This window comes from Heloderma suspectum, chromosome 4 (assembly GCF_057233095.1).
Source record: "Heloderma suspectum isolate Gila_16-S chromosome 4, 16-S_ref, whole genome shotgun sequence".
Taxonomy (NCBI): Eukaryota; Metazoa; Chordata; class Lepidosauria; order Squamata; family Helodermatidae; genus Heloderma; species Heloderma suspectum.
Genome location: NC_139461.1, coordinates 98,383,264 through 98,408,447, shown reverse-complemented (window position 1 = coordinate 98,408,447; position 25,184 = coordinate 98,383,264). Strand labels below are relative to the sequence as shown.

Below are 25,184 nucleotides of genomic sequence, written 5' to 3'. Positions count from 1 at the left end.
ATTCTACTTAATAGTGTCCATTTCTACTATTTTAGTCTGTGGTATCATGGACGCAGTACCTTCTGCAAATGCAAATGCAAATTGCTGTTCGCTGCCCACACACCACCATGAGAAGCTACTCCAGAGTCTCAGGGGAACTTCCAGAGCAACATGCAGTAGGGCACAGGGGGGCTGTAGCCTGGGGAAAAAAAATGTGACTCCCTTGTGTGCTAACAGAAGTGCATCTTTGGATTCAGTCCTGTATTTATTTTTATTAGTATATCTGAATTTATCCTCCTGCTGTAAAACTGTAGACCACAACAGTAGAGCTTAAACTGTTCATCCAGGTTATAAATCAACATTGTACTGAAACTACAATGATCAGGGTCTTTATAGCACAGGGTACAGGCATTGGATTACTGCAATGAGTTCTATGTGGGGCTGCCGTTAAGGCTGGTCCAGAAGCTGGAGCTAGTACAGAATGCAGCAGCTCGGCTGTTGTCAGGAGCTGCCCTTTTGAGTGTGCAACTCCTTTACTGAGGGAACTGTGCTAGCTGCCTATTAGCTACCAGGCCATGTTTAAGGTATTAGTATTAGTGTACAAAGCCCTAAACAACTTGGGACAATGATGCCTGAGAGAGTGCCTTCTCCCTTACCAACCTGCCCAGTCACTGAGGTCATCAGAGGGCTTGCTCCTGGTGGTTCCACATGGACCTATGGCCTGGTTGGAGTCCACCCAGAGAAGACCCTTCAGCGTGGTGGCCCCCTTTCTTTGGAACTCCCTGCTTTTAGAGGTCAGGCAGGCACCAACATTGTGTTCCTTCTGGCGCCTCCTGAAGACGTTATTTCAAGAGGCCTTCCTTGCGTGCCCAGCCGCTGTTTATTACATTCCACTTTGTTGGGATTTGTAGTTTTAAAAAGTGTTTAACTCTTTTAACCTGGTGTTTTACTCTTTTGCCTTGTTGTTTACCACTCCAGAATCTTCTGATGTGGAGCGGTATATAAATATTGTAAATAGATAGATAGATAGATGATAGACAGACAGACAGACAGACGAGAATCCTACTATGGCATATTCAGAGACCAAAATAAGAAGATATTAATTACTAACTTCTTTATTAATTTGTCAGATTTGAAAAGCTAAGCAAAAAAATTGCCTTATTAATATTTAAATTATCATTACGGTAAGTCATAATCATCTCCCTGGTGCATGGGGTGCTGCCATTGCAGTATTCTAGGGACCAAAAGGGAAGCCTTGAAGTCTCCAGAGACAACTAGATGTCACATTGGCTCATCATGAGTTAAGCTTGGAGAAGGGGTGGTGGAGCACAGTTTAAAAAGTGCATAAGAGATTAGGGAGGAGAGGTGTTTGGATCCTGTCATGCTTCCAATGACATTACAAGGTGCACAACAGAATTGTTTTATTTTGACTTGTTTTCTGACTTTTTTGGTCTGCTTTCCCAATAGTTTTTGGAGCCCAATTCCAAATTGTCTAAATCGAGCCAAGTAGGTTTATCTAGCACTAAGAAGAACCAAGGGACAAACTTGCCTAATCTAATCAGTGCTGGGAGCTTTCACATCCTTGGCCATTCATTCATTTGGCCCTTTTTAGAGGGTAGTCCAAAGGGGTTACCCATTATTACACAACAAATCTTTCCACCAAATTAGAGTTTATCATCCAGCACATGACTGTGCCCTGTATCAGCATACACACACTGAGAAAATATTGAAAACAGGATATAGCTAAGTCCATGGGTGCTTCCAGAGAGACAGCTCCCTAGCACTCCCACCCAAAAGACATTGTTCAGATATTCCATCTTTTCCTCTTTAATTTTTTTTTTTTTTTTGGTGGAAACAAAAGATAGAAGAAGCAGTGTGAAAGTATGGGAAGGTTACAAGTTGAAGCCAGCATCATCGGGAACCTCCGTAAAATTCTGTGAATGAGGCATGACAACTGCATAGTAAAGATCTCATTTGGAAGCATCCAATTTCACACTTTTCTGATGAATTATTATATTCTACTCATTACTGGATAGAATCCACCTCAGAAAGGAAACATCCATTCCAGGTGACAAAGTGGATGAAGGTTCGAATGCGATGTAAAATCCACCTTCTTGCACAGTTCCCAGTCAAGTTAAAAACTGGATTTCTCTGCATTCACTATGTTGAAGTCATTCATGGACAAACAAATAGAAAAACTGAGACTCAAATATTCTTTTACTAGCTTGTGTGAAAGTGCCCACAGAAAGTGCTTTTAAAAATACTGACAAGTGAAATACCTCAGAAAAACCTACTACAACAAAGATCCCAATTTTGCTTCTATTGTATTTCTAGTGGGAGACAGTTTTTTTTGAAATAGCAGTTGCTCTTCTTAGGAGCTAAAAGGACATAGTACTTTAATGACATTTGCCAGGCAGTATGCAGACTAAGATGCTTTTAAAATGCCCTCCCTTAATAAAAAAAAACCTTTACAATATATTCACAATCCTATCTATCAACAGGCCTTAATGACTTGTCTGAAAATAGATAAAGATATATAGCTTGCAAATATTTGTTCAGAAAAGGAGACCAATGGGGCTAATTTCTTTACTTCTCACAAGTACTTCTCACAAAGTCCCCGCAAGGATGGCATTCCTTCAAACTTTTCAAAAACCATTTGGTCTGGCAGATACCTTATTTAGTCAAACTTCTTGATTCCATTAATCATATAGGTAGGATCCCGTTAGGGTAAAAATATTAATGGTGTCATTATTAAGGAAGGTAAGAAAAATTAACCTAGTAAATACTGGCCAATCAGTTTGACTGAGGTGGTGGCTAAGCAGTGTGCAATATTTTGCAATGTAAGTTAGAGGAATGAGTGATAGCTGATTTTAAAAGGTTCAGAGGAGAATATATTTACATGGAGAGTACAGTTGAAGATATTCCCCATTTCATGTTGACCCACTCCATCTATAAGGAGGTGAGATATAAATAACTGAAGAATTTTCTTATAGGAGTTTGTTATTGATCGAATGCCCAAAAATTAATTCTTGGAATGCTTGGCATGTCACTGAAAATGTAACTTCTTTTTTTCTCTTGTCTATGTAAGTCAAAACATCTTATCTTCTACATGTTTTGATTGATTTAATACTGTTTGGATTATTTTAATGATAAAAAGCTATTTTCAATGGGATTTCCTTTTTACATTTTTGTAATCACTAAGCTTATTATTATTATATTCTACTCATAATAATATTATAATAATATAATATTATTATTCCCCTTCATGGATCACTGCCTTGTTGTGGCGAAGGGGCTTGCGTAACTCAGTGAAGCCATAAGCTATGCTGTGCAGGGCCACCCAAGATGGACAGGTCATGGTGGAGAGTTCTGACAAAATGTGGTCCACTGGAGAAGGAAATGGCAACCCACTCCAGTATGCTTGACAAGAAAACCCCATGGAAAATATCACAAGGCTAAAAGAGATGACGCCGGAAGATGAGCCCCTCAGGTCGGAAGGTGTCCAATATACTACTGGGGAAGAGCAGAGGGAATTTCCAAGTAGCACCACAAAGAGTGAAGCAGCTGGGCCAAAGCCGAAAGGAAACTCAGCTGTGGATGTGTCTGGTGGTGAAAAGAAAATCCGATGCTGTAAAAAACAGTATTGTTTAGGAACCTGGAATGTCAGATCAATGAATCAAGGTAAGCTGGAGGTGGTCAAACATGAGATGGCAAGACTGAACATCAACATCTTGGGAATCAGCGAAATAAAATGGACAGGCATGGGCAAATTTAATTCAGGTGACCATCATATCTACTATTGTGGGCAAGAATCCCTTAGAAGAAATGGAGTAGCACTCATAGTCAACAAAAGGGTGGGAAAAGCAGTACTGGGGTACAATCTAAAAAATGATAGAATGATCTCAGTACGAATCCAAGGAAAACCATTCAACATCACAGTAATTCAAGTCTATGCCCCAACCACTGATGCCGAAGAAGCTGAGGTTGATCGGTTCTATGAAGACCTACAACACCTTCTAGAACTAACACCAAAAAAAGATGTCCTCTTCATCATAGGGGATTGGAATGCTAAAGTAGGAAGTCAAGAAATCACCGGGATAACAGGCAGGCATGGCCTTGGTGTACAAAATGAAGCAGGACAAAAGCTAATAGAGTTTTGCCAAGAGAACAGGCTGATCATAGCAAACACTCTTTTCCAACAGCACAAGAGACGACTCTACACATGGACATCACCAGATGGTCAATATCGAAATCAGGGTGATTATGTCCTTTGCAGCCAAAGATGGAGAAGCTCTATACAGTCAGTAAAAACAAGACCTGGAGCTGACTGTGGCTCAGATCATGAGCTTCTTGTTGCAAAATTTCGGCTTAAATTGAAGAATGTAGGGAAAACCACTAAACCATTCAGGTATGATCTAAATCATATCCCTGATGAATATACAGTGGAGGTGAGGAATAGATTTCAGGGATTAGACCTGATAGACAGAGTGCCTGAGGAACTATGGACGGAGGTCCATAACATTGTTCAGGAGGCAGCAACTCAATCCATCCTAAAGAAAAAGAAATGCAAGAAAGCCAAGTGGCTGTCTGATGAGGCTTTACAAGTAGCTGAAGAAAGAAGGGAAGCGAAAAGCAAGGGAGAAAGGGGAAGATATAGCCAAGTGAATGCAGAGTTCCAGAGAATAGCAAGGAGAGACAAGAAGGCCTTCTTAAATGAACAGTGCAAAGAAATCGAGGAAAACAACAGAATGGGAAAGACTAGAGATCTCTTCAAGAAAATTGGAGATCTCAAGGGAACGTTTTGTGCAAAGACGGGCATGATAAAGGACAAAGAAGGCAGGGACCTAAGAGAAGCAGATGAGATGAAGAAGAGGTGGAAAGAATACACAGAAGAACTATACAGGAAAGATCTGAATGTCCCTGATAGCCATGGTAGTGCAGTCACTGAACTTGAACCGGACATCCTCGAGAGTGAAGTCAAGTGGGCCTTAGGAAGCATTAGTAACAACAAAGCTAGCGGAGATGACAGTCTTCCAGCTGAGCTATTTAAAATCCTAAAAGATGATGCTGTTAAAGTGCTGCAGTCAATATGCCAACAAATTTGGAACACTCAACAATGGCCGCAAGACTGGAAAAGATCAGTTTACATTCCAATTCCAAAGAAGGGCAACGCCAAAGAGTGTTCAAACTACCGCACAATTGCGCAGTAGTTTGAACACTGGCCCTATCACTTCCTGGCATATAGAAGGGGAAGAAATGGAAGCAGTGACAGATTTTACTTTCTTGGGCTCCAAGTTCACCGCAGACGGTGACTGTAGCCATGAAATTAAAAGACGCTTGCTCCTTGGGAGGAAAGCTATGGCAAACCTAGACAGCATAGTCAGAAGCAGAGACATCACCTTGCCAACAAAGGTCCGTCTAATCAAAGCTATGGTTTTCCCACTAGTAATGTATGGCTGTGAGAGCTGGACTCTAAGGAAGGCTGAGTGCCGAAGAATTGATGCTTTCGAACTGTGGTGCTGGAGAAGGCTCTTACAAGTCCCCTGGACTGCAAGGAGGTCAAATCAATCAATCCTAAAGGAAATCACCCCCGACTGCTCATTGGAATGACAGATCCTGAAGCTGAAGCTCAAATATTTTGGCCACCTAATGCGAAGAGAAAATTCTCTGGAAAAGACCCTGATGCTGGGAAAGACTGAAGGCAAAAGGAGAAGGGGACGGCAAAGATTGAGATGGCTAGATAGCATCACCGATGCAATGAATATGAACTTGAGCACCCTCCGGGAGAGAGCGCAGGACAGGAAGGCCTGGCGTGCTATGGTCCATGGGGTCACGAAGAGTCGGAACGACTAAACGACTGAACAACAACAACAACAAGCTTATTATAACTTACTGTAAATGAATTACTACTAGTATAGTAATTAGCCATTCACCTGGCTGGCTGTGGCAAGTAGAAATGAACCCAATGTATTCAAGCAGAAAAGCAAAAGTCAGAGTTAGTGTTGTTGTTGTTTCTCTTTTAAGCCACAAATGACCAAGGTTGCTTCTGGACAAGGCTTTTATAGCACCATAGGCCTGCCTCATTCAGAGAAGTATATGGGGGTCCAGATGTCATTGTCTTCTCCTCATAACCCTCCCATGTTTGTTTGTTTTTACTGCTTCTTTCATCTTTTTTCTTAAGGCAGAAAATTCATCAAGGAGAAAAAGACGGAACAACTGCACAATGCTTTCTAATTGCTAGCATTAGGAGCTGTCTGGAAGCACCTCATGAGAGGAACATCAGGGCAGGCAAGCTAGTAGAAAAAAATTTGTGGCCATGTAACTCTCATGGGCTTAATTGCACAGCTATGGCACAGTTACAGACAATTATACTTAAGGCCCAAATCTAGATTATCTTGTGCCAGCAATTAAAGTTAGAATAGGCATAACAACCACTACATTGGAGCATTACAACCCATTATGTTTTAGTCATAGGTAGCACAAACGTTATTTTAAAATGATACAGCAGCTGTTCTACTTATCTTCTGTAAGACCTTTCTACTTGGCCAAGAATTTGGTTGATAAGATTAGAGCAAAAGGTTGTTTCAATGATAACTTTGAATGGGGAGTAAGCCCATAAGATTCTGTTGCATGTCTTTTGTTATTACTTGTAATGTTGTTGCCCATCTTGAACCTTTGGGGATAAAATAAATTTTATAAGAAATTTATTGGTGGCCAGTGCAGCAGTTTGCTAGTTAAAACTGCCAGCACCTATTATATGGTGATTAGGGGAATGAATCATGCTTTTAAGCCCTGGTAGATGGCAGTAAAGGCAAGGGAGAGGCTCATTTACCACTGTATAAGCACACCGTTGCTGCCTGGAAAGTTTTCCCTATTGACATCAGCAGAATGTACTAGCAACTATACAGTCAGCAAGCAGGTGTTTTAACTGAAGTATCACCTCCTTCATTGCTGCCTTCCAGTACTTAAAAGTATGTGTGGGAGTTGCCCTCATTCCTTAATTCCCACAATAGGTTTCACATAATGAACTGCTTCAGTGGCTACTGTTTAACTAAATACATGGTTGGAATACAGATTGGTATAAAACATTACACCATATGAAGATGTGACCAAGATCAGAAATAGGTTACAGAACAGTCTTTTGGGGCTATGGGAACAGGAACTCTCCATAGCTTTAGTGGGTTGTTCTACATGAAACCGCTGGGGGAGGTTATCGGGAGGTGTGGGCTGAGGTGCCATCAATATGCGGATGACACCCAGCTCTACCTCTCTTTCTCATCAAAACCAGGTGAGGCAGTGGCTGTTCTGAATCAGTGCCTGGGCACGGTAATGGACTGGATGAGGGCCAATAAACTGAAACTCAATCCAGACAAGACGGAGGTACTGTTAGTGGGTGGTTCGTCTGCCCGGCTAGGTGATATTCAAACTGTTCTGGAGGGGGTTGCACTCCTCCTAAAGGATCACGTTCATAGTTTGGGGGTGCTCTTGGATCCAGAACTGTCACTTGAGGCACAGGTGAACTCAATGGCACAGTGCAGTTTTTATCAGCTTAGGCTGGTATACCAACTACGCCCTTATCTGGACAGTGATAGCCTAGCTACAGTTAAACATGCTCTGATTACTTCTCGTCTGGATTACTGCAATGCGCTATACATGGGGCTGCCTTTGAAAACGATCCGGAAACTTCAGCTGGTCCAAAATAGGGCAGCAAGATTGTTAACAGGGACTGGCCTGTGAGCTCATATTACACCAGTACTTTTTCAGCTGCACTGACTGCCAGTCCATTTCCAGGCCCGATTCAAAGTGCTGGTATTAGCATTTAAAGCCCTTAACGGCTTGGGGCCAGGTTATCTGAAGGATCACCTCCTCCCATATGTGCCTGCCCGGACCTTAAGATCATCATCAGCGGCCCTTCTCTGTGAGCCCCTGCCAAAGGAAGTGAGGTGGGTGGCTACTAGGAGGAGGGCTTTTTCTGCTGTGGCACCCCGGCTCTGGAATGAGCTCCCTAGTGAGGTTCGCCTGGCGCCTACATTGTATTCCTTTTGGCGCCAGGTGAAGACCTTTGTATTTTCCCAGGCATTTTAGCATTTTAGCTTTCTAAACTTTTAGCTTTGCTGTTTTAAATCTGTATTTTAAACTCCTGCACTGCTGCTAGGTTTTATTGTGGTTATATTGTTATATTGTGGTTTTAATGTTCTATATATTTTAAATTGTTTTATTGTGTGCTGTTTGGCTTTAATTTTTGTGAACCGCCCAGAGAGCTTCAGCTATTGGGTGGTATAGAAATGAAATACATACATACATACATACATCTGAATATAGGCCATTTCTATATGAGGCATTTATCATACGCTCATGATTGGTCACTCACGGAAGTTCACGGGTCCTATGCATGAGATTCTCCTCCTCCAGAGCACTTTGATCATGTTTGTTTGTTTGTTTTTTCATGATGACAAAAGTCTGGCATTTTCCCTCCTCCCGCTATGAACTGTGGTAAATCTATGGTGTACTGATGAAACAGTGCTTTATCACAGCAACAGCACAGTGTCATGTAGTGGCTTTATAATGAAACATATAGAACTTGCCCAGAAAGAAAGGGGCGAAAGGAAAACACCATGTGGGAAAGAGCTGACAGTAATCCTGCAAGGAATCCAAAACAGAAGCCCAGGTAAAGCTGTGGGATTTTAGCTTTATGCAGAGAGAGCCATAGAAAACATGTGAGGGTGGGGAGTGTGCTAGCCCCGCGCCCTCCTCACATGTTTCCAATACCTTGTACTCATGGAGGGCGACTTTATGAAGAGGAGAGCTTCCTGTATCTGTGGAAGCTCTCCACATCCAGAATGCTAGAAAAATGTGTGGGGAGATGTAACTAATACCCTGAATAGGGCTCCTGTGTAGAATCTATGTGAGGAAAAGAGGACTGTACTGCTGGCAATGTCCCCAACATCCTGTGCAAGACTGACCATGCCCCTGGATGTCCGCACATTGGTGTGGATATCTGCATACGGAAAGCCCATGCATGAGCAGCTGGCATGGAGGACATTGGAGGTGGGGCCAGCAGTTGGAAACTATCCAAAGAATAGTTTCCACTGTACTAACAATTCATGCATCCTAATACTTTTTGCTATTGAAAATTAATACATTTCTCTTGGGGGTTTTAAAATTATTTTTTAGGCATTTGGAAAAGTGAAAGCTGACATTCCTCTTATCAAGTTTTTCTGCTTAGTACAGTTAGTAAACCAAGGCATGAATATTATATTAAAGGATTTTGTTGTACTGGAAGACTTGGAAATGCAGGGATTCTGGACTAAAGACAAAACTTAACAGTTATTTTCAAACAATCTTTCCAATTAAGGAATCAGTTCCAAAATCAATTGTTCTTTACAATATGGACTTCAGTGAAACTTTGGCTATTACTGAGAATTAATTATAGATGTTGAGAGGTGAAATTATTTCCAGGACATATTAAGCCAATTTATATTCCAGCCTGCTGCAACAGATGTTAAATTCCACCAAAATAACTGTGTGAATTATTCTGGATTCAAGAGCGCAAACAGTGACAAAGTGGATCTTCTATCAGAATGAAAGTATGTGTGGAGTTTTAAATGCAATGGATCAGTCCTTTCATCTCCTAGCACCTCTATTGATTCTCTCTGTCTCAATCAGATAGTCAAGATGAGGTCTTCATCACTGGCTACTGAAGTCAATAGCAGAGCTTCCACTGATGCAGCACTGGGAACACAGTGTCCTGCTGGCATTCTTGTTACTTCCTGTCACTACCATCCATATTCCACTGAAGAGAGTGGCAAGAGCCCCACTGATATGAATACTGTTGGGTTGCACTCAGTCATTCCTCATCTATTAAATGACAGAAGGCATCTGTTCACAGATCTCTCTTTGGGATGTGGTCTGTGCAACCATTATCTGAAAATCAATCCTGATACAGGGACAGATTTCAGGAAACCTCTGCCTTCTATCCTCCAGCAGGTGATTCACTATCAGACACCCAGTCTTTTCTGTGAGAGATTGTCATATGAAGCAGCATTCACACAGACACAGCCCATTGCTGCTTGCAAAGATGTCTGGATTAGGGCCTCTGTCTTTTAGCCGCATAGTAAGAAGCACAGCTAGACCACAGAACCATGTCCCATCTTTGAAATAGCTATATAAGAAACATGTATGGCTATGCTTTGAGTAAGTTAGAAACAATATAACATGAGTGGAAGAGGAAGATATTCTTGTTGCAATCTCTGAGTTATACCTCTAGTACATAAACCATAAAGTTTGTAATGCCATTAAGAGAACTCTAGATCAATAGTCTCAGATAAACCTTGAACCCTCATATTCTGTACTTCAATTTGTGCAATACTTTCACATACTTTTCAGAGCTAAGCCCTCCACAAAACTACCCCTTATATAACTTCATTAAGTTTTTATATGCTTGAGCTGCTTCATGCTCAACAAAATCCTTGCAAAACTAACTTTAACATAGTGCATGTTGAACATTAGGCAATTATACCTATACCAAACACTGAGATTATTCACTATAATCCGTCACATGAAACATTCATTACAGACTGTCACAGCCTGTTCATATTTTTATGCTGCATACATATAAGCTATGTACTATATAAAGGGTGAGAAAGAGAAAGCACTACCTATAGGTAAGATGTATCCTGCACATGTCCACACTACTCTGTTACTGTATAGTATACATCATTGTCCTCTAGAGCTGCAGCCCTTTTCCATACACATGGGAGTGGGTGTCTCACACACTTTGTGTGATATCTCCTCCATAGCTTATGAACTTGCACTTACCTTAGCATAACAGAAGGAGATGAGCAGCAGAGGTAGCAGGTACCCGAAGACAAAGGTGCAGATCACATAGACTTTCTTGTGCTGAAGATTGGGCCACACTTCCCAGCAGAAAGTCTGGTTAATTATGTCCTGGTGGACAATGCACTGATGGTGAGCCACAGGTGAGGCCATGGCAATTGAGATCAGCCAGATGACCCCTACACCTAAGAGTGCATTACGGGACACTCGCAGGGATGAGGAGCGCCGGGAATGCACAATGGCCACATAGCGGTCCACAGACATTGCTGAAAGGGTGAAGATGCTGACCAACATTGAGACAGTGAAGAAGTAGTGAATAAACTTACAGATGAACGTGCCCAGCACCCAGCTGGGCAACATATACACCGTAGACTGGAAAGGGATGCAGAAGAGCAAGTAGGCCAAGTCAGCAATGCTTAGGTTGAGGACAAAGATGTTGGTGGTGCTACGGGGCTTGCCTGGCTTGCTCCGGGCAAGCACCGTGATGACCAATGAGTTGCCCAGCACTCCCAGCGTGAAAATGAGGCCAAAGGCAATCAAGGTGATGAAGTTCTCAATGCCAATTTCGAAGAGGAAGTTGGCCTTCTCCTCTTTTGGGCGATGCTCCAGGGATGACCTGGAGGCATTGGAGTCCAGCCAGGCCAGCAGCCCCCATGTCTGGTTCATGGCAGTGGAGATGGCAGATGCCTGTGTGTCCATCTTCTGCACAGCTTGGAAAAATAAAAGTCGACAAAACAAAGCAACAGCCAAACAGCCTAGTTCCTTCACTCCCTTCCCACAGAAACCCGTTCAGACCCAAGACTCCTGTCTCCCGCAACCCACCTTCCAAAGAATCCACAAACGCCTTAAAACTCCCTTTCTTTAAGCACAGCCCAGAGAACCCAAACCAGCTGTCCTCGAGTTCAAATGAGTCCCACAAGTCCCAGCGACAGTTGCTTTCCAGTGGCCATTCTCTGTCACTCGTTTCGCGCTCCTCGGCAAAGGGAAACTTCCCACAGCCTGAGCCCGGAGAGAGGGAGGCTGAGCGTCAAATGACTCTTGCCCTTTCTGGGTCCGCTTGCCCGCCCTTGGATGCCGCCCATGGGTCAGCCGCAGGCAGCGAGCGGCAGACGGAGAGGGCAGAAGAATCCTCCGCTCGCCTCCTCTGGTTCGCCGAAGCGGACCTCTTTGTGGCTCTGCTCTCCTTTCCCGCCTTTCTTACCTCAGTGAACGGAGCGCGGAGCGAGCGAGGCGTTCGAGGCAGCGGTCGCGACAGCTGTGTGCTGCCTGGCGCTCCCGTTGCCTTTTCTCCCAATTCCCCCCACCTTCACGCTCCTCCCTCAGCCTGCCTGACGCGCCTCTCACTCTGGCAGCAAATCTGGCGACGGGCTGGGTCGGGTTTCTAACCTCCTCTGCAACGGCGACGAAAATCCAGTCCGGGAAGCCTCTTCGCCGCCTCCTTCGAATTTGCTGCCTCTCTCTGCTTGGTCTAGGAACTGGGGGTGCCTGGGTGGGGAGATAAAATGCGGGGGGGGGTGCTTTGTCAGAATTTGCTGTGTGCTTTTTCTCCTCATCCTGCTGACTCCACTGAGGTAGCGGAGAGGGCACCCCAATTTACCCAGTCAGAGAGGGTCACCCAGAATATGTAACTCCATCTTCATTATACTTATTACATGTCTATCCTGCTGTTCTTCCAAAGGGCTCAGAGCATCATAGATGTCTCCTTCCATTATAGAACACCCCTGCAAGGTAGCTTAGGCAGAAGAAGGGTGGGGGGACTAGCCCAAAGTATCTTACCCTTGTCCATGATGGAGCCACCTTATATATATCACAGCTCAAATCCGTCTTTTCATTTTCCTTTCACCCAGGGAGGAGCAGATAGTGCAGCTCCCATTCAGAAAGGGTAACCCAGCTCACCTCACTCCCTTTGCCCTCTTCCATGGGGATGTATTCAAATCCAGTACTGGGCAGAGCTCCTAGCCCTTCATCTCTGCATTCAAGGGGATTTTGGCAGACACAGCTTCTCCGAGTGTGTTTTCATACATGGAACTTAACAATCTTCTTTTCTTCTAAATTCCTAGTGTGAATGTGAAACCTGCTGGTGTTTGCTTTTTCCTCCAGTTCTCTTCCAATTTAGCTGCATTCATGTGTAAAACAGAGAGAGGGAAAAGCCCAATTATGTTTATGAAAACACCCAAGTTGGTCACTGTAGGGACAAGAAAAAATTGTGCTTGTCAAAATCGGTTACTCCAGGGGTCCCCAACATGGAGTCTATGGACATCCATTTTTTTGATTTAGTATTATTTTCCATTGTTTTAATATACGTACATGGATTTGTATGAATATTGTACTTTTTAGCAATTTATACAGGTAGGCGCCAAAGCGGTGATCCACCGATTAGGCATTTTGTGGTGGTGCCCACAGCAGTGTCTCCAATCCCCAAATGTACCCATGGATCCAAAAAGGTTGGAGACCCCTGGGCTACTCTATCAATAGGATAAGCTGTCAGGAGACTTTCCTTCAGCCCTACAATGACCAACCTTTTAACTGAAAGGATTCTGTGCCTTTAGTAGCAATCTGACATGCAGAAACAAATTGACAAAGCATTCCTAATATCTGCATGCTTGGAAAAGCTTTGTTTACTTCATTTCTGCTTATTGGCAATGTAAAGAAAATGCCTTCCTGTCGACTGCACAACAGCAGAGCTAATAAAAAAATGGGCCTCTACTCCATTAATCCCAGTTGGCATTTGTACTCTGTTTCCCCTTCAGTATCTGCTCTGTAACATATCATAATCTTTTATCTCACTACCATTGTGACATCTAATAATCTTTCCATTTAAAAAATAAAACACTTGGAGGCTCATCTGAACCAACTGAACACAGGAGTGCTAAACCGGGTAGCGATTTAGAAACCAAAAAAGTTGTGTACACCGGCAAGGTTACCCTCTTCCTTGCAGCAATGCTGTCCTGTGTCAGTAACTTTATCTTGTTTATTTTTTACTTATTTAGGTCTTTCTAGACAGTGTACTCCCTGTCAGTGCACAATGCCCTTGGGTGCCCCCCTCCCTCTTTAAAAAGTGCCAACCACAATTCCCTTTTCTGTCCTCAACAGCCAGCATAAGACAACCTCTATCCATTAGCTCTGGTCTACACATTCACTATTGCTTTGGAGTTGGTCCTATAATATCCCACAAAGGCTAAAATGGAGCCATGATGGCACACTTTCAGTAATGGTCTGAATTGCGCAAAGTGATAAACTCTGCATATGTTCTGAACCCCAAGAGTATACTTAAGTAGGTAAGATGTAACCAGATAGGTTTGTTTGACTTCACTGACTTTTATTTGGAATTCTGTGTGATTGTTGCCTTCCCTTGTAATTCCCTCCCACTCCCCCAATAAACTTCTTTTTATAGCTATAGATTTGCCTGCACTGTTTTAAAATCATCCTCACATGCAGGACTATAATGCTGCTAATTCACTCCTTGTGTTTGTAGAATAGTTCACAAAGTGTTATTAATCTTGGTGGCTTACAGGCTTTAGACAAATAAATCCTAAGTGCCTTCCTTTTCATTTTTTTTTTTTCTAAAGCTGGGCTGAAGGGAAGGGTTAGAAGGGAAGGGTTAAGCCTTGGCAATAGGCTTAGAACTCCCCACACAGCTGGACAGCCTAGAGTGTTCAGGTCAGGGTCAACCTTTGATGGCAGCCTATCTGGGAAAATCCTTAAGAAAAGGAGATCTACCAGTAGGGAAGTCTTCCTCCAATCTGTATCAAAGCGACTAGTCATTAAGGTGCATTTTCACATGAGGTTTTAAGCAGATCTTTGTTCAATTGCCTTGTAAAGTGAACTTTAATCCTACAGAATGCTCATCTGGATTACAAACACCCCTTACCTCTCTCTTTCCCCCCTTCTCCCCCATACGTCAAGGATAAACTATTTGCACAAACAGCAAAAAAGAATCTCAGTGGTGATTACTTTAAGCCCTTGTATGAAAATGCTTTACCCGGACATTGCTATGGGTGTTTCTATTCATTAGCAACCCCTGCTGGCCAAACTTTACATTATTGTTATTTCTAGGCTGAGTTTTCAATACTGTAGGTGGGGTGTTGTTGTTTTTCTACTTCAGCTTCCTGAACCTACCTACTCTTCTTAAAAACACTTATTAATTATGCTAGTCATTACTTGACTAGATCAGATCAGCAAAAAAAAAAAGTCCTAAATGCACTGGTGGCTGGTGTCCACTGGGCTAGCTTACCGGGCAGGAGTACAGGGATAGGAAATTCCATAAAGTTTGGTTCAATCCAGTTTGTGTTTTTCCGGTCTCTCTTGGATGCCAATGCATATAGATACTGCAAGCCTGAAGTCTGCCCAGCCCTTCCCTATGGCACAGGCCTAAGTTAAAAATTCAGAAATTTAAAAGCACTTGCACAATTTAGCTTGTCTCTCCTTTCTTTCTTTAAGCTACATTCTTATATTCACACTTACATGGGAGTTAAGTTCCATTGAGCATAACTTCCAACTTGATAAAGAGTTCTGAAGAACTCAGAAGTTTGCTCACTGTTTTGTGACATTGTGGTTGGTGATGACCAACTGATCCTGTTCAGACACACATTGGGGGAGGGTTGTTAGGCTAACCATGCTGCAGGGTGGTTAGCGCTAACCACTGCAAGACCCCCTGCCACATATTCAGCTAACCATGGCCTGCAGCATTGTTAACCTAACCACTCTCTAACCACCCTCCCTCCTGCAGTCCTCCAACTGCTTCCTCAAGCATCCAAGCAGATTCAGCGGTTCACATGGCCATTACAGGAGTGGGGCTGCTGATGGCTGTTGGAGGCCATTTTCTTCTTTCTTTCTGATTCCATTACAGAAATAAGCAAAATAAAAAATAAAAATTGTGGAAAAATCACCATATCACTAAAATGTGCATTTCCACAAAATCACCGTATATTGCTAAAATGCACAAAAGCGCATTTTAGTGATTTATAGAGATAATGCCAGTATGGTGTAGTGGTTTGAGTATTGGAGTGGGACTTGGGAGACCCAGGTTATAGTCCCCACTCACTCAGCCATGAAGCTCACTGGGTGACTTTGGGCCAGTCACAGACTCTCTCAGCCTAACCTACCTCACAGGGTTATTGTTGTGAGGATAAAATGGAGAGGAGGATTATTCTTTATGTATGCCACTTCGGGTTACTTGGAGGAAAAAAGGCAGGATATGAATGCAATAAACAAATAAATAAATAATGTATATTTACCAATATATAGCAATTTTGCGCAAATGCACATTTTAGCGATATGGTGATTTTTGCACAATTTTCTGCCGTTTTTATTTATTTTTTGCTTACTTCTGTAATGGAATCAGAAAGAAAGAAGAAAATGGCTCCCAACAGCCATCAGCAGCCCCGCTCCTGTAATGGCTGTTTTCAGCTGCTCTTGCAGCTCTGTGGAAGTGCTCCGTTAACCACAGGGTCTGTTCAGATGTCACGCTAAGCCACCATGGTTAGCTCAAAACTCCTAACCATCATGGCTTAGTGTGATGTCTGAACAGGCTTACTATGAATTGAACATAGTAGGGCTTACTTCTGAGTAATCCCACATATGATTATGTACTTTGCAGCCAAAGATGGAGAAGCTCTATACAGTCAGTAAAAACAAGACCTGGAGCTGACTGTGGCTCAGATCATGAGCTGCTTCTTGCAAAATTTTGGCTTAAATTGAAGAATGTAGGGAAAACCACTAAACCATTCAGGTATGATCTAAATCATATCCCTTATGAATATACAGTGGAGGTGAGGAATAGATTTCAGGGATTAGACCTGATAGACAGAGTGCCTGAGGAACTATGGATGGAGGTCCGTAACATTGTTCAGGAGGCAGCAACTCAATCCATCCCAAAGAAAAAGAAATGTAAGAAAGCCAAGTGGCTGTCTGATGAGGCTTTACAAGTAGCTGAGGAAAGAAGGGAAGCAAAAAGCAAGGGAGAAAGGGGAAGATCTATCCAACTGAATGCAGAGTTCCAGAGAATAGCAAGGAGAGACAAGAAGGCCTTCTTAAATGAACAATGCAAAGAAATCAAGGAAAACAACAGAATGGGAAAGACTAGAGATCTTTTCAAAAAAATCAGAGAGCTTAAGGGAACGTTTTGTGCAAAGACGGGCATGATAAAGGACAAAGAAGGCAGGGACCTAAGAGAAGCAGATGAGATGAAGAAGAGGTGGAAAGAATACACAGAAGAACTATACAGGAAAGATCTGAATGTCGCTGATAGCCATGATAGTACGGTCACTGAACTTGAGCCCGACATCCTAGAGAGTGAAGTCAAGTGGGCCTTAGGAAGCATTACAAACAACAAAGCTAGCGGAGATGACAGTACTCCAGCTGAGCTATTTAAAATCCTAAAAGATGATGCTGTTAAAGTGCTGCACTCAATATGCCAACAAATTTGGAACACTCAACAGTGGCCACAAGACTGGAAAAGGTCAGTTTACATTCCAATTCCAAAGAAGGGCAATGTCAAAGAGTGTTCAAACTACCGCACAATTGCGCTCATTTCACATGCCAGCAAGGTGATGGATGCTCAAAATCCTACAAGCTAGGCTTCAGAAGTATGTGAACCGAGAACTACCGGAAGTACAAGCAGGGTTTCGAAGAGGCAGAGGAACTAGAGATCAAATCGCCAACATTTGCAGGATCATGGAGAAAGCAAGAGAATTCCAGAAAAACATCTATTTCTGCTTCATTGACTACGCTAAAGCCTTTGATTGTGTGGATCACAACAAACTGTGACAAATCGTTAAAGACATGGGAGTACCAGACCACCTTTTCTGTCTCCTGAGAAACCTGTACAAGGGTCAAGAAGCAACAGTAAGAACTGGACATGGAACAACCGATTGGTTCAAAATTGGGAAAGGAGTATGACAAGGCTGTATATTGTCACCCTGCTTATTTAATTTATATGCAGAGTACATCATGAGAAACGCCGGGTTGGATGAATCACAGGTTGGAATTAAGATTGCCAGGAGATAAATCAACAACCTCTGATATGCAGACGATACCACCCTAATGGCAGAAAGTGAAGAGGATCTAAAGAGCCTCTTGTTGAGGGTGAAAGAGGAGAGTGCAAAAGCTGGTTTGAAACTCAACATTAAAAAAACTAAGATCATGGCATCTGGCCCCATCACTTCCTGGCTTATAGAAGGGGAAGAAATGGCAGCAGTGACAGATTTTATTTTCTTGGGCTCCAAGATCACTGCAGACGGGGACTGTAGCCATTAAATTAAAAGATGCTTGCTCCTTGGGAGGAAAGCTATGGCAAACCTGGACAGCATAGTAAGAAGCAGAGACATCACCTTGCCGACAAAGGTCCGCATAATCAAAGCTATGGTTTTCCCAGTAGTAATGTATGGCTGTGAGAGCTGGACTCTAAGGAAGGCTGAGCGCCGAAGAATTGATGCATTCGAACTGTGGTGCTGGAGAAGGCTCTTATGAGTCCCCTGGACTGCAAGGAGGTCAAATCAGTCAATCCTAAAGGAAATCAACCCTGACTGCTCATTGGAAGGATAGATACTGAAGCTGAAGCTCAAATATTTTGGCCACCTAATGCAAAGAGAAAACTCCCTGGAAAAGACCCTGATGCTGGGAAAGACTGAAGGCAAAAGGAGAAGGGGACAGCAGAGGATGAGACGGCTAGATAGCATCACTGATGCAATGAATATGACCATGAGCACGTTCCGGGAGACAGCGGAGGACAGGAAGGCCTGGTGTGCTATTGTCCATGGGGTCACGAAGAGTCGGACACAACTTAACGACTGAACAACAATCTCACATAGGATTGCACCACATGTCTGTAAGAAGTGCTTTTTTCCCCCAGGTAGAGGAAAGCCTTTTTATATTTTCCATGATTCTTTCTTACACAGTATTCATGGAAATGGAGAGGTGTTAGAACTGCCTTTACAATAGAGGAGTCTCATTTTGAGAACTGCAACAGGATAGAACATGCCAAGGATTATATACTGCTGTGAGGCTTTATGTGGAGAGATGCACAAGCTGATAAAATAATTCACTCCAGCAGTGAAAAATGTATGGTCTGAAAGGTGCTTTCATGATTTTGAGATTTGCAACACAATGCTAAATATGTCTACTTAGGAGTAAGTCTCAATGTGTTCATTAGGACTTATTCTCAAGTAAGTATGTTTAGAATTGCAGCCTTAATTATTTTCTGCCCTTAATATTTCGAATAATACTTCTCAGAATCTAGTGTGGGCCAATGCTCTAACTTACCAAGCATCAGGACTTTAAACTAGAGGCCCGAGATGTCTGTCATCACCTCGTATTGTTCAGTGTATGTTTCCCAAGAAAATTTTTGTTATGGGATTAATAGCTAGGATGCCAGCATAAATGATCAGATGATGAAGGAAGCCAAGTGAAGTTTAAGCTGAATAAGGGCTCAGCAGATTCTAAAATTATGACTCTGCCCAGAATACTTTTCCAGCAACACTAAGTAACCAAAACTATCCTCCCACACATCATGAATCAAGGGAGAAAGTTTGTTCCATGCTTGTCAGTCAGTCAGACCTGAACTTCTTATGTTAGAAATTAAGCCATGTAGTCTTGACTGTGATCCAAAACAAGGCCATTGGGAGAACGGCAAATTCCCATGTTATGGAGTACTCATATTTTCAGATAAAAAGCAGGATAACAGGAAAGCCACAAATTCTGCCTGGCAGATGTTAATTTTACACTGGGCACTGCTCCATCACTTCTTATCTGGAAAAGAAGACTTTCAAATGTGGCTAATATTGGCCTGTGCAGCAGTGAGGATTATGACATGGCCAATTGCAAACCATTTAGTTTAATTTAGTTATATATTACTTCCTTGAAGGTTTTTATTTTCACTTAGTCTATAGATAACTGTTAAGTTAAAGTACAAATGTTAAAACGAATAAAGTAGCAATGGGTAGCTTCTGTTTCCTTCTGGTAGAGACAGCACCTGTATCACTAGGGCAGCAAGAAGTGGAGCCCAGACTGGTGCATTGCTGGTAGATCAAAGCACAGCTGCTATTCCCTTAAAAAAGACTACAGCTTGCAAATGGTAAAGTTTACATATAATAAACTTATGCATCCCTTCCAGTTTTATACATCTGTAATTTTAAACCTTTTAGTTATATGGCTTATCCCTTATTTTTACACTGTAATACAGGACAAATTGTATCTATAGTTTTTCCTCCATGCTGGCTTTAATCCCTCCAAGATCCTCCAAGATTTCACTTATCAAAATAGGGCCACTCATTATCCTCAAAGGATCACTCCCTAAGCTATTCACTATCTTTCAAGCAGGAGTCACTTTGGCTCCAGGCATTTCAACCAAGGCCACTTCAGGCCCTTTCCAAGCTGTGGGAGGCCACTCCTCTTCCCTACCACCACTGTCAAGTGGCAACACTGTGCACTGGACTCGGCTGGAGGCCTTTGGGGGCTGTCCCATCCCCCTCCATCTGCAAGCAAGGCCTCATCAGTCAGTCACTGGGTAGGCAAATTCTGATAGGCTCACATGATCCTTGAATTGGGATGGGTCATAGAATAGTAGGGATCGAAGGGGCCTACAAGACCATCGAGTCCAACCCCCTGCTCAATGCAGGAATCCAAGTCAGAGCATCCCTGACAGATGGCTGTCCAGCCTCGTCTTGAATGCCTCCAGTGTGGGAGAGCCCACCATCTCCCTAGGTGTCATTGTCGCATTGCTCTAACAGTCAGGATGTTTTTCCTGATGTTCAGCCAGAATCTGGCTTCCTGTAACTTGAGCCCATTATTCCATGTCCTGCACTCTGGATGACTGAGAAAAGAACCTGGCCTTCCTCTCTGTGACAACCTTTCATGTTGTTCTCGCTCTTTTGCCTGTGGATGCATTCAATTTCCCCTCCACCTCAAGTCCTGCCTAGTGAATCATTGCAGCTAGGCAAGCATGTTGTTCTTTGTCTCTTGGGCTCCCCTCCACTATAGCTAATTGGGTGACTGCTCCTGTGTTCTCTTCCCACACCCACCTTACAGCTGACAAATGGCTGGTGTGCTGACTACCCATCCCTGAAGCCTCCTCTGGCAGCCCATATCACAGCAGCCAATCCACAGTGAAAGCAAACAGTAAGGCAGAGCTAAGGCATTTCTACACCAGCCTAAAATCCTGCATTTAAAATGGGGCTGTCTGCTTCCATTTTAAATGCAGGATCACCATTGACTCCCTTTACATGCGCTTCACTTCCCCCCCACCCACTTCCCGTATCTGAGTCTTCCATTATCTTTCATTGATCTCGCTCCTCTTCTTGCCGCTTTAACTCTTTTCACAGAGGAAACTGAAGCGGTAATTTGATAGTTCATTATCTGCGATCTATTTAAAAATGGAACAAAGGGCATTTAGTGCAGGAGGATCACAGCAGGGTCACAGCATCGTGTAAAGCACCGGCAAACTTCCATGAAGGAGCAATCCCAATCACAGGATAAAAGCTCCATGTGATGAAGCCTGTAGACAGTCCTTGCTGAGAGTGCACTTCTCCGTCTGCTACACATTCAATTACTCTGCAGTTGTGGGGCTGATCCGCGCTGCCTGTGAGGCAGCGCAGAAGGGGGGAAGGTCAGTTCTCTGGGAACCGACCTCGGAGCACTGGCTCCAAAGTCAATTCCTGGAAAACTAGATATCCTATGGCTGTCTAGCTGCTGACAAGTGGCCATAGGATTGCTCCCCCTGCCATTTTATCCTGTTATCAGTTATACAAAGGGAGTCTCCACTGACTTTAACAGGAAGACTGAGTGCCAAAGGCCACAAGGTAACACACCTTAAGTATACTGACAGTCACTGAAATTAATGGATTTAGGACTAAATGACATCCTTCATTAATTTCAGCCACAAGGACCCTGATTAGGATTGGGACCATGGCATGCAGGGAAGGATCCTAACGAAAATCCCGCTTGCCCCAAAGCTCTTAGCCCTGGAAAGGAAGCTTCCACTGGTCCCAATTCTTCTCTGGCGACTCCTTGACTGCAATGTAAAATTTAAAAACTAAACTCATTAATTTCATCCATGCAATGAACATAACATATAGTTTGGCTCTTAAACAACCTTAATTCTGTGTTAGATTATATGGCCGCAATGTTTTAGCATTTGCAGTGCATGTAAGACACTGACCAGCAGGGGGATCGCAGACTTTTGTAACTTGGAAAATAGCTGTCTTTCAGTTCTGATAGAATGCTTTTGTCACTTGGATGCTTACAGGCACTCCTACATCAACATGTTAGGCCACAAAAGATACCACCAAATGTATTTTCTGACTGACATATTAATCTGGTAACTGAGGCTTGGAAGATCTTGATAGGATGAGTAGCCATAAACACAAGCAAATATTATATAAACACGTTACCTAGACAACTGGATGAAATTCTAACTTCCTGTGAGACTAGAGATAACAGCATCATGTAAAATACTTACATGCATACCAAACCCTTTAATTCTCAGTTTTCACAAACATTCTTAGGCACGTTATAGATTTTTATTTGTCATATCTGACAGCGACTGTACTTTACTTATTTTGATTCATCCTACTCGACTTGTGAGAGTTTTGCTCGAGAACTAAAGAATGAAGTAAAAATTAGAGCATGTTGAAATGCCTTAAATTGGAATTAAATATGGTGAACCGAGAAGCCTATGCTCTGCAACAACCCAAAGATGCTTTCCAGTTTCTTCTACATGCCCTCATGTACATGTTATTACCTTTGAGTTTAAATAACTTCTGTGCAGTTTTTAGTATTTGGAAGAATGAAGGAAAACCTGGTGTGGTTTGGGAATGAAAAATAATACCTTGTTTTCTTCAAGAGTAGGCAAAAGTTTGGCTTTATTTTGCTTGTATATTACAAACAAATCCTGAAAGACTCCAATCAGTTATTTTGAAAACAATTTGAAAGCCTTCTTTGATTACATATGAGATCCGATAGATTTTTTATAGATACAGTTTAAAGACACACAAACACCTCACTTTGAAGGCACTACAGGAACAGAATTAAAGTGATAAGGTTTTTGTAAATTGTTGGTAAGTGGCTAGCTTTAAACTATGCACACAATCCAGCATTTTTAAAGTCCCACTGAATTATTGTCTTAAAAATACTTCTGCTCTGAGCCCTATATTCTTACCAACAACGGTCCCAATCCAGCTGGAGTCACTGACAACTAGTCACATGGAACAAGTGGAAGACATCACTATTAATGACAATTTTTAACACAAGTCATCCATTCCATTCCAATGAGATTGCTAATGGGACTACTTTGCCCATTTTGTTCTTGGGCACTGAGGCAAGCCAGAGACTGAGTCTATATAGTATCATTTAAATGTATCTCCATTGGCCACACATGCAGAAGTCTGCAGCTTATGCTGGTACTCTATGAGCATCATGTGTGAAAGTAGGGCAATAGCAGAACCAGCATGGGCTACACTGTCCTCTTACGATTTCCTATTTTTGAAGTTGAGGTGCTGCATTGGAAGTGGAGGAATCGAATCTTCCATGCAGAAGCAGCATCCTCTAAGGATGTGCAGAGCCCTCTGGAGGAATTCCATTAGTACAACCAGAGCCAGTGGAAACAATGCAGTTCTCAATAAGCCTGCCATCTCTTTTGGAGCTATCCTGCTTCAATTGTATTTCACATTTTGTACTGCATCAGCTTATACATAATTGATTGGCAACCTAGGTCCTACAGCTCTATTCCATAGTAACACTCCACACCTTCTTGTAACATGTAAGCAGCAACCTTTAGTATAACATGGGATCATAGATAGCTGCTTGCGAACAGCTGCTGTCACTTTACACACTAGGCCAGTTCACATAATCACCACAGCCCACTATCAACACCACTGCAGTCCACCATTTAGGCCACAGTGGGTTGCAGTGTGTGTTGGTGGCCATTTTGAGTATTCAACCCCTGGTGGGGGGTTGCCATGGCTTGTCATGCCATCCAAACCTGGGCAGCAGGGAATATTTGAGGGTTAAATAACCCTCAAATAACACTCCAAAAGACCGTGGGTTATTTGAGGGTTGCTTAAACCTCAAACAACCCCTGCCACCTGGGTCCGGATGGCATGACGAACTATGGAAACTGCCCTCTGGGGGCTGAATATTCCAAGTGACTGCTAGCATATGCCATGACCATCCATGACTTAAATAAGCCACAGTGGGCTGCAGTGAACATGCAAACCCAGTTCCAGAATGGTTAGTGTAGTGTGTATGTGTGTATGTGAACACAAAGTAAATATAAATGTTCTGTTCAACATTTATTCTTTGGGGGCTATTTACACTATACTAGTTCTGCTCAACGTAAAACAGATTTGCATGAATTTCTGTCTTCAAAGAAAAAAAGTCAGTAAGCCAGCTTTCTGTGAAACCTTGTTGCCTCCAAAAGATCTGCAGACATTGTACTCAAAATTATGAGACAGAAAAATATGCTATTTTTTTCTTATGATAAGAACACATTTATCACCTTTCATAAATGCAAATACATATACTGTTTGAGAGGCAGTAATATTGTTCATTTTAATCCTATTCAAATGGCAATTTGCTATTGTATTATCTGACTTTAAAGCCTTGATTCTTTTTTCATATTCATAGTTTTGAATCATTATTCTTAATAAGTGCTGCATTTAAAGAAATACAGCCAGAATTATAAATACAGAACCATTTGTATTGTAATAACTGACAGGTATACCCAAGATAAAAGGCTTGAGCAATAAAATCAATTTTCTGATTAAAAACAACCTAGAAATTATATGTTCTTCTCCTGTGTGGGCAGAATGATGGGACTCTTGGTTCTCTCACTGATGTATTATCACATTTTCAACTTTTTCTGTTTCTGCTAAGAAGCGCATTTTATGAACTTTATGGCTTAATGACTTCCTGTTTAGGTAACTGCAACAAGGTCTATATGGGGCTGTGCTTGAAGAATGTTTGGAAACTGCAGCTGGTCGAAAATGCTGCAGCCAGATTGCTTTCCAGTGTGTGATTTATAGACTACATGCCACTAGTTTTATACCAATTGCACTGGCTTCCAATTTATTTCTGGGCCCAATTCAGAATGCTGGTTCTTACCTATAAAGCCCTAAATGGTTTGGGACCAGGATATCTGAAAAACTTCTACCTCTCATATGAACCTACCTGCAGTTTATGGTCTTCTTCAGAAGTGCTGCTATGTGTCTGACTACCAAGACAGCCTGCTCAGTACATGTCAGAATTAAAATTTGACTTTGTTATTGTTTATATGCAAGAACGTCATCAGCCGATTCCAATAAATAGGTGGGTTTGTTTTTTGTGAACATGGAAGATATTCGTCCTTTGTAAATTACTGTTGAACATATGTGGAG

General features: G+C 42.5%; 1 protein-coding gene across 2 annotated transcripts in view; it reads right to left on the bottom strand.

The window, feature by feature from the left end:
- GALR1 (galanin receptor 1) overlaps window positions 1-12,105 on the bottom strand; it is a 31,080-nt gene extending 18,975 nt beyond the window's left edge. Inside the window, exons 1-2 of one of the 2 annotated variants that reach the window (XM_084850038.1) lie at window positions 12,017-12,105; window positions 10,798-11,525 (exon numbers count right to left, since the gene is read on the bottom strand). In XM_084850038.1, coding sequence (XP_084706164.1) covers window positions 10,798-11,514 — 717 coding nt within the window. In that variant the 5' untranslated portion in view covers window positions 11,515-11,525; window positions 12,017-12,105. The remainder of the gene's footprint in view (window positions 1-10,797; window positions 11,526-12,016) is intronic. The other variant, XM_084850039.1, reaches the window with a different exon arrangement.
- Window positions 12,106-25,184: the final 13,079 nt, after the last annotated feature.